General features: G+C 40.1%; 1 protein-coding gene across 9 annotated transcripts in view; it reads left to right on the forward strand.

The window, feature by feature from the left end:
- The first annotated feature begins 3,477 nt into the window (after positions 1-3,477).
- The window catches only part of DOCK3 (dedicator of cytokinesis 3), a 296,560-nt gene continuing 284,962 nt past the window's right edge, over positions 3,478-15,075 (forward strand). For all 9 annotated transcript variants that reach the window (XM_072941347.1, XM_072941354.1, XM_072941349.1 and 6 more), the window contains exon 1: positions 3,478-3,828. In XM_072941347.1, the coding sequence (XP_072797448.1) occupies positions 3,792-3,828 (37 nt within the window). In that variant the 5' untranslated portion in view covers positions 3,478-3,791. The remainder of the gene's footprint in view (positions 3,829-15,075) is intronic.

Here is a 15,075-nt window from a genome sequence, read left to right on the forward strand (position 1 = left end):
AGTCATCAGACTGGCTGGCTCCTTAAATGCTGCTGTCTGATTCACCAGGCAGCAGAAAACATGGAGAGAAGATATGAAGTATAGCTCATTGAGCTTTGTAGAGGGCCAGTTTTATTTCACAAAGGTGATAAGGGATTTATCATTATGAAGTTTGCTTATGTTAAAAAAATTGGTGATTAACTTGAGTTCCATTTAGGAGAAAAAGATGATGCTGTCTGCATTTCTTGTATATTACTACAAAATGTTTGGTTATGGGCTATTTTTAATAGCCACCAGTCTTAAAGAAAACCCTGCTGAAAACTTGATTTCCTCTTCACTCATTTATTACAATGCAATTTATTATCTGAGGTTATGAGTTCAACCCCAAAGTAATAGTGACATGTTAATTCAAACTGTTTGCAGACTTCTTTATTTATTAGATAAATTCCTCCACCATGATTATTTTTTACACAACTACTCAGTAACATGTCTCAATGAATTTTTAATTAAAGCCAATGTGCCTATATCAAAAAAAACTTAGTCTAATTAACTCAAGTTTCTGAATTTGGGGATTTGTGACTTGAAGTAAATTTCTCAGTTCTCTTTTCCAACCTATTTTATTAGACCTCAGGAAACATACAGGCGGATCATTCACCCAGGAGTATATGTTGAATTCCTATTAGATGGCAGACACTATGTTAGTCTCTGTGGGGTAAAAATAAGTGAAGAGTGATCTTCACCATTGAAGAGGGAAACAGATGTTTGTCAATATGCATGGTGGACATGTTTGACCTCTTGGAGCAGGATGGGATAAGCAAGTGCTACAGGAAAAGCTCTCATAGAAGAGCAAAATTCCCTTCAGTCAAGGGCAGTTGGGGAAGATTTCCCGGGGAAAGTAGCTCTTGGAGGGTGAGGAGGATCCATAAGTTTCAGGAGAGGAGAGTACATGGGCTGAGGGATATTATACGCAAAGGCCCAGCAAGAGCCAGGGAATAGCATGTGCTATGTCTGGAGCTGGGATGGCCTTGGGGACTTCTGGGAGAGCCATTTCCAGGAGGTGACAGGATCTGAAACCAGACCTTAGGGGACAGAGAGCCAAATGGATTGTGTTGAAATAAAAGGGTCTGGAGTGGATAATTCTTCTTTGAACTCAGATGGAGAGAGGAGGAGGGAGGGAACGGGGGATGAGGGTACCAACAGGGCAGGTGTTCCTGGGACCACAGAAGGAGCCCATTGGGGGCAGAACATGGTGAAAATGGGGGACAGGGGCAACAACAGTGCAGTAGGTTCCTGGGGATCCTGAGAAGGAGCAGGCAGTGCACCTGGGTGGTGGTAACATACGGAAGAGTGGGTGGGAAGGAAGGGAGGGCAGGGTGCTGATTTGCAGAGATCAGCTGGAAGTCAGTTCACATGCTAGGAGAGGTGTGTTTGTGAGAGGTGAGAGCAGACTGAAAGCCTTACTTAGTCGAGTGGACTGAGAGCTTGAGGAAGGGCTCAGAGCACAAGCTGTGGGTAATGAGAGCAGGTGCATAGTCCTGATGAAGGCCGATTTTCCACATGTGCTATGCCCTTTTGCTTCAACTCAGGACAACAATGTAAATTTAGTGCAAATGGCAAGACTGTAGGAGTCTGGGTCTTATGAGATGCCTTCCTTCTCACCTTGGCCCCTTTTCTTTTTCCTTTGCCCCCCCCCCCCGAGCTGAAGTGTGCAGTCATGGATTGGGATGGTCTTCATCTGGGGAAGTCATCATCTAAGATGGATTCAGATGGGAAACAACAGAGTAAACTTTGGGGAAAAGCTCTGAGACTGTCATCACATACACCAGACAATGGAGTGGAACTAGAGGGTTTTTTTTTTTAAAGGAACTAGAGCTTTTTAAGGTTGTTCAGAAGGTCTGTGTAACTCAGCCCTGCCTGCTGCATAGCTCTCTGGAGAAAGCTTTGTGGGACTGTGGCTTCATTCCGTGGCAAACATTCCACGGTGGCCATTGGCAGGGGGTCTATCTTCCTGGAACAGTAAGCTACATAAATAAGTATATCTCTTTCATTATGTTCTTGGACCAAAAAAAAAGTAGCTAGCTATTGAGAAACTCCATTATTTACAGAACATTTTCCAGGGGCAAGAGTGGGCAGCTTTCATTGGTGGGAGGAGTCCAGGTCAGGAATTGGGAGTCTGTGGCAATAATCCAGGTGAGCACAGTCAGGCCTTAACAATCATAAAGGACATTGTGAATGAAGAATCAACAAGATCTGTTGATTGCCAAGATATAGATATTTTTGTATTAGTCTTGCTTCCTATTCAACAAGTGTGTGTCAGATGCTGGGCTGGGTGCTGATGGGCCAGAAAGGTGCCTTTGGCTTGGAGCTTGCCTTTTGGGAGCTGACAGTCTTATGGAAAAAGTAAGACACAAATGAACACAGCTTGAATCCCAGGCAAAAGAAGGATCCAATCTGCTAGCTGCAGGATCAGGGAAGGTTTTCTGCGGGTGAGGTGCTGAGCTGGGCTTTGAAGAGTGGGGATGTCCAAGAAGATGGTGAGGGATACATCACGGTTTTGACTTGGTAGTGCTGGTGACAGAGATGTATAGATTTGTTGGGATTAGGGCTAGGAACACCATGCGGTCCAGATGTAGGTGGAAAAGAGAAGTTCTACAGTTGCCAGGACTTTCCTGGTCTTTGATGAGTTGTTGACCCAAGGAATGAGGTGATACTTGTAGGCCTAAGAGTGAATGAATTCTTAGGGAGGGGAGAAAGGAGGAAAGTTTAGGTACAGAACCAGAAACTCAGAACGGCCTGGAAGGGAGAGACCTAAGAGTAGGAGAGGGAATACTCAGGGCAGGAACACATCTTCTCCTGCCCTCATCCCAACGAGGAAGTGTTACCTTACAAGGAAGGTTGCTGATTGTTCCAGGGCCAAAAATTTACTGCGCAGGCCAAACAAGAACCAAGGAGGCGCCAGCGTCTTCGCCCTAAAAGGAGTCCCGGAGACCCAAGAGCGAGGGGCACCACTATGCCCACCTGGTTCTCTCGCGGCGACCCCACCTTGCGGGTCCCGTGATGCGCAGGGTGGCTCCGGGACCTTTCCAGGGATGGGGTGGTGACAGCGCTTTGACGCTGGGTGACACCGGGAAGGGTCTGAAAACGGTATCGTTCCCTCCTTCCCCAGCTCTCCCCTTTCCGACTCGCGATCTAGCGGCGACCTCTGCCTGCCTGGCAGGAGGCAGTGGACGCCGAAGCCCGCGGGGGCCAGAGGGCCTCCCTCCTACCCAGCCCCGCCTCCTCCAGCTCCCACTGCCTCCCAGGGCCCTGGATCCGCCGAAGAGCCAGTCCTGACCCGGGCGGGGCCGTCCAATCGCCTCTCGCGGATTTCCCTCCGCTGGCGCGCGGCGGCGGCGGCGCGTGGGCTCGCGCTCCGGCGGCGCGAGCCCGGGCAGCGCGAGCCCCCGCGCGCCGGGGACCAGCGCATGCGCGGGCGTCCTGCGAGCCCGCTGAGGCGAGCCGAACCGCGGCGGCGCCGGGAGCCGAGCAGCGGAGCTGTGAGGGACGGAGCGGCGGCGCGGGAGCCGCGAGGACGCACAGGTGGCGAGCCCTCGCCCGCACCACCCGGGACTGCTGGGCCGGCCGTGGAGCCTCGCGGTCTGGACGTGGCGGCGGTAGCATCCCGGACGGCCTGTGAGGGATGCGCCGCCCACTGCCCCGCGCCGCCTGACCGCCCCCGCCTCGGCTCGCGGTGCGCCACAGCCGGGCCCGCGGCCGTCCCCGCCGCTCTGTCGCCCGGCCGCCGCGCCCGCGGGGCCGCGTCCGGCCCGGCCATGTGGACCCCCACAGAGGAAGAGAAATACGGCGTAGGTAGGTGAGGCTCCGGCCTGGCCGCGGCGGGGGTTCGGGGGACGCGCCCGTGCTCTCGGCCTCGTGCCGACCCCGCCTCGATTCGCGCCCGCGCGCCCCCGCCCCTGTCCGCAGGCTGCGCGGCCTCGGCGCGGGGCGAGCGCTGGGTGGGGGCGGCGCGGGCGCAGGGCGCGGGGGTGGGAGCGGGTCTCTGGGCGTCCGGAGGGCGGCAGGGGGCGCTGGCGGCGCGGCCTCGGAAGGTGCGGCGAGCGGGAGGGCCGGGCAGGGCCCCAGCGGCTGCGGGAGGTTTCTGGTGTGGGGCACAGGACAGTTGTACCCAAGAAGCCAAATTCTGAGAATCTCTTTTCTCCGCTCCCAAACCTGTTTTAATGAGTTTCCGCACCTGAATTGATGAGACGAATGACTTTATTTTTGGACTGGAATCTTACCAAAAACAAAAAGGATAAAACACGTTGACATCATTTTCCCAGTTGAGAATTTTGCAGACAATTGACTGGAAATGTTTGGTCTGTTTTAATTTGTATTAGAAATAATAATTACCTTATGGTAGGAAGTGTTTTTGCACATGTCCCAATGTTAAGTTTAGTGTGTATTAGAGTCATGGCTTTGTTAAGAAACCATCCAGCCTCTTTTTAGATGAGACCATTTTCGTCTTAGAATCTTCTTTTTATCTGTTACAAGTATTAAACTCCAGAGGCTAAATAATTCTTCTAAAATTAAACTTCTTTAAAAATAATATTCAATAATTTAAGGGACTGAATGTTAGCTTTACTTTTATAGTGTTAATGTTTTGTGACAATTTCATGATAGAGGAGTTTGGCCACATTGCATTATTCTAAGTCACCTGTCATCTTATCCAGTTAGAAACAGACTGAAAAATGAATGTACAGGTACCCCCTCCCCCAAGTTTTAATGGAAAATTATAGATGGATAATCTGTCTAAAGATAGATTTTTGTTTAGACAGATTCCATTTTTACTGCAGCTCAGTCAAGGTTTAGTTCACAATTCACTACAAGAACATTTTAAACTGTCAGTGGTAACAAACGTTTAGGAATACCATCAGGCAAATTATATAGAAGTTGAATTTATTTAAATTTAAGGACCTGCAGAGATCTGTGCTGGTAGGAAATCTTGTTTTGAAAGGTAACTTTCTGAAGTTTTAAATGAACTATATGCTAAGGTCATATTGGTGTGTGTTAGGATGGAAGTGATTAAAAACAGCCCTAGTGCTAGTGTCTCTGTTGAGATGAAATCAGGAAATGATGTCAAGAGCTGGGATTCACCTCTGGGGACCTTTTACCCTTTCTCTTAGAGCATTTCCTAAATACTAAAAACATTCTGTAAAGAATTGATGATTTATCTTCTTCATGACTTTTTCTCAGACCTGCCTAGCCAGAATAACAAACAGTTGATGTGAAAGTGGTCAACTGTCCAGTGCACCTAAGTGATAATTTCTTTCTTTCTGGGAAGGAACCTCTGTGTAGTGGAGTTAGCAGATTTCTGAGTCCTGGCTTCTTTTTATTGGTGTTGTGGGCAAGTTACTTAACATCATCTTCTTAATGTGTAAATTGGGGTTAATGTTTACCTACAGGGTTGTGAAAATCAAGTGAGAGCATACAAAGTGCATAGTAAACGTTAATTTCTTCTTTTCCCCTTAGTGCAGTACTTAGAATAATAATAACACGAGGTATTTCCTCAGGTGTGTTAGTTCTGAAAAGGGGGCAATGCAAGGTAATCAAGATAGGCATACGTGAATCTCACAGCACTAGGATTTGGTATGTGATTTACTTAGGAAGATGAGTGAAATTCTTGCATTCCTAGGACTGTGGGTTTAGCTTTAGAAAAATTTTATTTTTTTCCCTTCTGTGGAGGGGCACAGCATGGGGCACAGGGCAAGACTTAAATGGTTGTTAAAAGAGAGGGACATTTGTTCTGAAGACATAAGCAGCTGTGATCGAGTGTGATTTATTTGTCTTTTCTGCCAAACAAAGAATCTCTCTTCCTGCTTTTCTCATAGCTTTCTTCTACTGTCTCTTCCTCAGCTATAGTCTAAAAGTTCTCGTATAGATTGTTTAAAACTCAGAATACGTTTTTTTCCATAAGCATGTTAAGGTTACACTCATAGGCCTTTTCATAAAAGCCAGTTCAATCTATAAAGTAGCCTGAATATTGTACTTACAGTGAGAAAAATAAGTCAATTAAAAATGACATGTCAGCTACCTTGTTTAATTGCTAGCTTGAAAATCTAACCATTATCGTTATTCCTATGAGAGAATGTTTTGAGTTTCAGCTTTGATTTTTATGATCAACTTGGAGCACAGATTTCTATTTCTGCTTGCTAATCCATAATCCTTACAGCAAGGAGGGAAAACTTGTACCTTCTCACCAATTTGGATAAATTACTAGGATGTTGGTGAGGGAAGAAGTCCCCTGTTGCAGCGGTGCAAAGGAATTTTTTCCACTGTAGCTGTTCATCTGTATTTGACATTGGTAAGGTTTTTGAGACCCTATGGTAATATCTTAGTGCCTTTAAAATTTCTTACGATGTAGAAATTCTGTGTAGGTTGTAACATTTTCAAATTATTTGATTCATTCACTTAGGACTAGGCAATACCTAAGCCTCCCTTTCCATTGTAATGTTCTGTGATTGACTTTAGAGGGAGGGGAGGAAACTGCCCTTTTCTGAAGATGAGTGATGGTCCAGTCAGTGTGCTGGGGGCTCTCACTTATGTTACACCATGTAGATTCCAGGAGCAGTCCTAATGTTAACTTCATCATGCAGATGATGAAATTGCATCTCAGAGATTGTTAGTCCTTTTTTGTCCTTCAACAATTGAATATCTCTTAATTTTCTTCTTGGCAATGGACAAAATTTTGTGATATACTTGTCTCTTACTGTCCTTCTCTAGTATTACAAGGGGCTGTTCTTTATTGAACCCTTTTAGCCTGTTTTCTGACTCCTCATGTTTCTTTCCATCTTAGATTCTCTGCTTTCCTTTCTATTGCCATGAATGCTTGGAAAGCCCTGCATCTTTCGACTCTTTATTTTACTTTTTCTGGAAGCTTCCTGTTCTAACGTGCATTGGGTGAGAAAAATCCAAGCATTTTTGCAAAACACCTGTCTTTTCCCATATTGATTGCACTCAAACTACCAAATATAGAAACCAAGGACCAAGAAAATACTTTGCCCATCCTCTAACAGCAGCAGCAGTAGTAACCATCACCAACAAATAAAACAAGAATGTTTTTAATTAAACTCCTAGACTAGGATAGTAGCAGAGGCTTGAGTACTTGTGTATTAGAAGTGGAAGCTGCTTCAGAAGATCATCTTGTTTATTCTGCTGTCATGAGATAAATTTTGTAATAATTGAGAGCATTTATTGCTTACTCTTTTCTAATCCCCACTTAGTAGACCATGAAAGAATTTCCTCATTACCAACCAGAATACCTTATATTTTAGTTTTGTAATGCTGTACTTATTTTTTTTTTAATTTAAAAACAGTGCATATTTTTTGCCTTACTTTTGATTTCCTTCTGCCTGATTTTCCCCAGATAGGGGGAAAAAAGCACTTAAAAAAAGCACTGAGTCCATAAAAGAAATTTAACTTCTTTTAAAAATTATTTATTTATTTATTTATTTATTTATTTATTTATTTTGCAGTGAAAATCACATTACATAAAATTTACCATGTTAATAATTTTTAAGTGTATGGTACAGTATATGTGCCTTCTTGTGCAACAGACCTCCAGAACCTTTTTTCTCATAAAATTGAATTCATTAAACAGCAACTCCTTCTCCACACTGCCACTCCCCCACCCCGCCTCCCCAGCCCTTGGCAACCACCATTCTATGTTCTGTTTCTAAGACCCTGCCAATGTTAGATAGCTCATGTAAGTGTAATCATCTAGCATTTGTCTTTTTGTGACTGGCCTAAAGAAATGTAACTTCTAATGATCCTGTGGTACAGAGGAATCTGAAGGTGAGGAAGGAATAGGTCCAAGAAGCCAGATCAGAAAGAACCAGTGTTCACAAAATTTCACTAAATCTGTTGGTAAATGAGATTCAACTCAGTGAAACAGTGTGAGGGCAGTGACTCTCTAGTTACTTGCTCCATAAGGGAATCACAGCCTTTGAAGCCTCTGAAAGGGGTAAAGGTATCCACTTGGGGTAAAGAAGATGTCTCATACCCAGGACTTTATTTTGTTCTGAAGAGTGAGGATGTGCTTGATGTTTCATTATCAGGGGTTTAGTGTTCATAGGGAACATCCACGTCATGATTTTACTTGAGCCTTAAACATACTATCACCTTTCCCTTCTTTTTTTCTTTTTAAGCAGGTGAGAAAGAAACTTTAGCTGAAAGAAATTAAGTGACTGATCTAAGGTACTTAAGCCAATAAATGCCAAGTTGAGATTTGAACCTAGAACTTCGGGATTCTAATCCACAGCTGCTTTCATTACACCATGTTACCTCTGAAAGGAATTTGTCAGTAGTGTCTGTCTCTGGCTCAAAAGATAAGACCTTCATTACAGACTTTAAATTTAAATTGGATAGTTATATTTAAGGAATTTTATTTCTATATTAAACATTTTTATATGACTACATAGTATGTATTCTGCTTCTGAATGTAGTGTTTGCATCGATGAGTACAGACTAAAGGCATGACAGTTCAGAAGGGAGATTTTAAATAGCTCTGAGGAGTTTGTTGAGTACTATTGCCCTCTTTTTAAATTTTATTTTATTTTTTTATTGAAGTACAGTCATTGCTGGTAGAGAGGAAATAAGTTGAATTCAGGAAACATTTGTTGAGTGCCTTCTTAAACCAAACGAGCTTTGTTTTGATCTGATATTATGAAAAGCAAGCAGGAAATAAACAGCAGGAAATTACCAATATTTTAACAGAAGAGTCAATATGCAACAATATTCTATAGGCTATTGAAAAGTCATGGTTAATTTTATCATTGCAGTGCCATAGGAGACTATGCTTTCGAAATATTAAGCTAAATTGTAAACATGACACCATTTTCTTTTTAGACACATTCTGAAGATCATGTCTCAAAGAATAGTCATTGAGATTGACAGTGCTTTATAGGCATACCATACTTTCACGTTGGTGCTGAATTTTAATTTTTAATAATTTGTATTACGAATGTTTGAATTCTTGTGTGTCTATTCTTGATGATAAGAATGATCTGAATTTATTTCCAAGGAGTAAGCATTATTGGATATGCTATATTAGCGTTTTATTTCCAATGTTTTACTTTTACTGTAATGAACAAACCTGTTTATTATTATTATGCTCTCAAGACTCTTGCATACCTCCTCTTGACTTTTGTATAGAAGAGCAAGATTTTTTTCCACACAAAGGCTCTGGGAACTTTCATAAGTATTTTCAAATTATTTTAACTGTAGCCTGAGTACTTGTAGTTGACTTGCTATATCACACATTAGGATACTCTAGTAAAGATAATTACTATGTTGGGAAATGTCATTCAGAAACTTCCTGTTTTTCTACAGTGGAATAAAGTCCCAACCTCCTGCTTCCATCTGTTTTTTCCCTCTTCAGAACTCATTCGTGAGCTCTTGTTGATTGATGAGTGAGAATCAAAATTGGTGGAAGAATTAGCATATGATAAATGCAGAACTTTATATTACAGACTTAGTATCATACTTTGATCTTTCTTCAAATACATCTAGTGATGGTGCCGTCACCGTTTTTTGAGACAGCCCATTTTATTCTTAGACAGCTGTGATGAGAACATTCTTCCTTGTTGAATAGACTCCCTATAATTTCTTATAAGTTTGTGTTCTGTATCTACACATAAATAATTTGCATCATAGCCCTTCAGTAATTCATAAAATTTTAGAATTGTAAAGGATTTTAGAGATGATATGGTTTAAGGCTCCAGTACTAAGTAAGACCAGTGGAATAGTTAACATTCATTAAGTGTTTACTGTATGCCCAGAACTTCCATATTATGGCTCTCATTTGCTTTTTCAGCCTCATTTGCTGACCTGCTTGTACTGTACACTTTAGCCAAACTGAACTTTCCCCACGTCCTTCCGTCTGGACTTAATTATACCAGTGCTGCCATATGCCAGGATTGTTTGCCACCTAGCAAACACTTCTTGTTATTTGCTGCATCATGTCTTTGTCATATTATTCTTTCTACATGGGATGCTTCCTCTCCCTCACCCCACTGTCCTCATCTCTCAAATTCTTCCCTATCTGTTAAGGCTCCTGTTGTATGTTACTATCTTTGTAAATCTTTTTCTAGATCCTTGACCATACCCCTCTTTTTCTCCAACCAGACAGACTTTATTCTTTTAAATTCAGTAATACAGTGTACCTTACAGTGGTATATTTATTTTATCCTCTTCATTAGATTAATGTCTTTCCAACTTTTGACTATGATCTACAATAAGAAATACATTTGACATTATTATCTTTTATGTGTATATGTGTATACTGTACACATACATGAAAAAGTTAAACAAAAGTTTCATAATATAGTACTTTGTACAGTGTACTCTAATATTTTCTCTTCATTTCTATTTCATTAAAAAATTGCTCAATTGATTTTGTGACCCATGGTTAAAAAAACTGCTTTAGCCTGTGAACTCTTAAAAGTAAGGGTTGTGCCATGTTTGACCTTCGAACAACGCAAGGGATTGGGATGCTAACTCCACACAGTCAAAAATCTGTGCTCTGCTATTTCTGCCTCAAAAACAAAGAAATTGATAAATGACTCACCTGAGGGCAGGAAGCTGAAACATCTTGGGTGGAATCAGGACTCAAACCCTAGTTCTTTTGATTCTACATATTGTGATCTCTAATCAAATATAAACTTTCCCCCACACTTAATTTAAAGATCTGTAAAATGAAAATAAAGGTACTATATTTACTGAAAAAAATTGACATATAAATGGACCTGAACAGCTCTAATCCCTGTTGTTCAAGGGTCAACTATATCTTTGTGTTCTTGACAGACGTAACTCAGTACCGCATGTAGAAGGTTTTATACACATATTTGTAGCATTGAATTGTATACTTTTTGTTAATGTGGTCTAAAGCTTGATATTTGGAGACTTTTGAGCTGCAATTTTATGCTAATTACTCATACTGGTTTTATAACAGCTAAACTCTAGATTTTATTTCATGTGAACTGAAGTCAAGTTAGATCTCCTTTGTCCTGAACTTGTGCTATTGATAGTAAACATAAATGTGAAACTTTGGGTTTTTTTTTAACATTTTTTATTGATTTATAATCATTTTTCAATGTTGCGTCAACTTGGTTTTATTTGAGAAGATTTTACATTTATTTTCATTAAATTTCTTTGAGGGTAGGCTCTTTGTATTTGGCTTATCAGTACAACTTGTCTAGTCCTTTTGTAGCTTAAGTTTGTTATTCCACATATTATAATCTTTCCCTTGAGCCTTTCACTAAACAACTGATAAAACTGTCTTCTGTCCTTTTTCAAGTGGCTGATAAAACTGTCGAACAGAATAGGAAGAAATTTTATTACCTAGAGGGAAGTGTCCAGTTTATAAAGGAGTAGATTTTGTCCAGACGACTTACTGAAAATTTCATGACAGTACCAGCTATGCCGCCTCTGTGACCCTGATAGTGTTTGAGGTTAGAGTGGGTTCCTAGCCAGACCATGATCTATGGCCAAGGAGGAAAGATGCTGCTAAGAGGTCTGTGTGGCCTTACATTTAAGTGTGGGGAGTGATAAAGATACAATAGCATTAAAAAATGTTAAGTCCATTTTCATCTTCATGTACAGGAGGCAGAGTGGCATCAAACTTTTCTTGAGTTTTGTTTCTGATGTACTTTCTGCATTCCCTACACTTTGGATGTGCTGGACAACTCACTCTTTTCCAGACAAGCCTAAAACTTTCCTACCTTTGTCACTTTGCCTGGTTGTTATAATATGACAGGAATGCAATGACTGCCCTTCTCTGCCAGGGGAATGCCATCTTAAAAAGTTCAAATGTCATCTCCTCTTTGATGCCTTCCCCAGCTCTCCCTGATAATAAGCACTGCCTCTTGCTCCTATAGCAGTTGGTACCAACCTCTAGTATGGCACTTATCCTTTAGATCATGTTTAATTGCATCTCTTTGCCCCAGGGGATTGAGCTTCTTGAGGACAAGGAATTTTGTCTACATGTTGGTAACCCTAAGATCTAGCATGTAGTGATCAATAAATGCTTAATTAGGAGTCCAACCTAGTGAAGAGTTTTATTTTGCTTTGTTAATCCTAATAGTTTTTTCAAAAGCAGAGTACAACTCTAATAATATTTAATTGTTAGAAATTTGTGATATCATGAATACACTTTTTTTTCCCCCTTGGCCTTTTCCTTTCTTGAACCTGTTAGGGAGATTTACTGCCTATGACTGAGTTTAGAGGACTGATTTGGGGTGGGAGCCTTAGGGTTATGAATCCATCTCATAGATTTTCATAGAGTTTCACAGTTATCACAACAGTGATTCAGAAAACTTGTAGCAGGTAATTGAGATGCAGTTTGAACTTACCCCAGCATACTTCTTTCATTTGACACTTTTGGGGAAGCTGTGTTTTATAAGGGACTTTTCCGGAAAACTCAAGATCAAACCTTTAAAAGCACCAAGAAAAGATTTTTTTGCTGGAATTTTTTCTAGAATATAATATGTTCTGTTCTTCCCTATATTATGAATTCAATATGTTGAATACATTTGATGTTTTTCTGTGTAGCATATCTCCTCTGATTACACAAGGTACATATTATAGAAATGTCAGTAAATACAGAAAAATACACAAACAAGAAAATAAGGGTTATCTTACTTTTGTTACCTAGACTTAACCTCTCTCAACATGTTGGTATATCTTTCCAGTCTTTTTTTTCAGATGTGGACATTTAAAATAAATTTAGGATGGTACTGTTTATATTGCCCTATAGTCTTTTATTTTCAATCTATTATACTATGAATATTTTATATCTGGAGTATTATTGTTTCAATGATTGGTGTTCCATTAGGAACACCAATTGGGATTTTGATAGGGATTGCAGTGATTTTGTAGATTGCTTTGGGTAGTATTGTCATCTTTTTTCATTTATTTTTATTTTTTGGAGGGGTAGATAATTAGGTTTATTTAGTTATTTTTAGTGGAGGTACCAGGGATTGAACCCAGGACCTTATGCATGCTAAGCACACATTCTGTCACTGAGCTATACTCTCCTTCCTTGTCATCTTAACCATATTAAGTCTTCTAGTCAATGACCATGGATATCTTTACATTTATTTAGATTGTCTTTAATTTCTTTCAGTGGTGTCTTGTAATTAGCAGTGTACAAGACTTTCACCTTTTTGGTTAAATTTGTACCTAAGTTTTATTTTTATGACACTCTAATAAATGGAATTATTTTGTTAATTTTGTTTTTATACTGTTCACTGTTAATGTATAGAAAAACAACTGATTTTTGCATGTTAATTTTATATCCTACAACTGCTGAGTTCATCTGTTAGCTGTAACATTTTTTTCTTTCTTTTTTTTGGGGGGGGGAGGTAATTAGGTTTATTTATTTATTTTACTTTTTTTGGAGGAGTTACTGGGGATTGAACCCAGGACCTCATGCATGCTAAGCACACTCTACCACTGAGCTATATACCCTTGCCCCCCTGTTAGCTGTAACATTTTTTTGAGGGGGAGTGGATTCTTTAAGGTTTTCTACATATAAGGTCTTGTCATCTACAGAGAAAGATAGTTTTATTTCTTCCTTTCATATTTGGATGCCTTTTGTTTCTTTTTCTTGCCTAATTACTACTCTGGCTAGAACTTCCAGCACTATGTTGAAAAGGTGAAAGCAGTCATCCTTGTCTTGTTCCTGATCTTAGAGGAAAAGCTTTCAGGCTTTCACCATTAAGTATGATGCTTGCTGTAGATTTTTCATATTTTTTCCTTTCTTTCTTAACAAGATTAATTTCCATTTCAGTTAACCAAGCTACTACTTGTTCATGTCCCTGCTGTGTGTGTTGTTGGTATTTGTAAAGCAACAAGTATTTATTGTTTGTGTTTGTAAAACTTTCTGGGCATTCTGTCTCTTCCTTCCTCTTAGTATTCATGCCCCATTTTGCTGCTAGTTCTGTGTCCTTCCCACGATATAATATTCAAACTTTGTATGTGTAACTTAAGAATAATTTAAAGCCACACAAGTTAATATGTAGTTATTATTGGAAAAATAGCATGTACAAATGAATAAAAGGAAAAGAAATTTACTTAGCCAGAATCTCACTACCCAGAGACTTATTTTATGTTTTCTCCCAGACTCCTAGTGAAATGAAAATGATTTGAAAGTTGAACTTCAGGATAAGTTTTGAAAGGTCAGTTTAATCTCCTTGAGTTAGCACATTAGAGTGGTTCTTTCATATACTTTTACTTAGGAATATTCTTAATTGTGTGCTTCATAGAGACCATATAGTTTAAAATAAATTCCAACAATAGAAGAAAGCAACTCATGTTATTGTAGTGGTTGGAGATTGGTGGAAGCATTTCAAATATGTATGTTCAGTTTCCTTTAGAGTTACCATATGATCCAGCAATCCCACTCCTGAGCATATATCTAACTGGAAAGTTGGTACCTCATTGGATTCTTTTATTGATTCAGTAGACTTAAAAAAAATTGAAGTTTAGTTAATTTACAGTGTTGTTTTAGTTTCTGGTGTACAGCAAAGAGATTCAATTATATATAAATAATGTTCTTTTCCATTATTCAGTACAAGGTACTGAATACAGTTCCCTGTGCTATACAGTAAGACCTTGTTGTTTATTTTGTATATAGTAGTTTGTATCTGCTAATCTCAAACTCCTAATTTATCCCTGCCCCCACTTCCCCTTTGGTAAGCATAAGGTTGTTTTCTATATCTGTGAGTCTGTTTCTGTTCTGTAAATAAGTTCATTGGTGCCATATTTTAGATTCCATGTATAAATGATATCATATGATAATTGTCTTTCTCTTACTTCACTTACTAGGATAACCTCTAGGTCTATCCATGCTGGCATTAGACCCATCCATGGTACAGATAGCATTATTTCATTCTTTTTTATGGTTGAGTAGTAGTCTGTGTGTGTGTGTGTGTGTGTGTTTATCTATCTATATCTCTGTATCTATATCTCTATCTGTATAGATATAGAGATACAGATATACATCTCTCATATCATCTTTATCCAGTCATCTGTTGATGGACATTTAGCTTCCATGTCTTG

The sequence above is a fragment of the Vicugna pacos genome, chromosome 17 (assembly GCF_048564905.1).
Source record: "Vicugna pacos chromosome 17, VicPac4, whole genome shotgun sequence".
Classification (NCBI taxonomy): Eukaryota; Metazoa; Chordata; class Mammalia; order Artiodactyla; family Camelidae; genus Vicugna; species Vicugna pacos.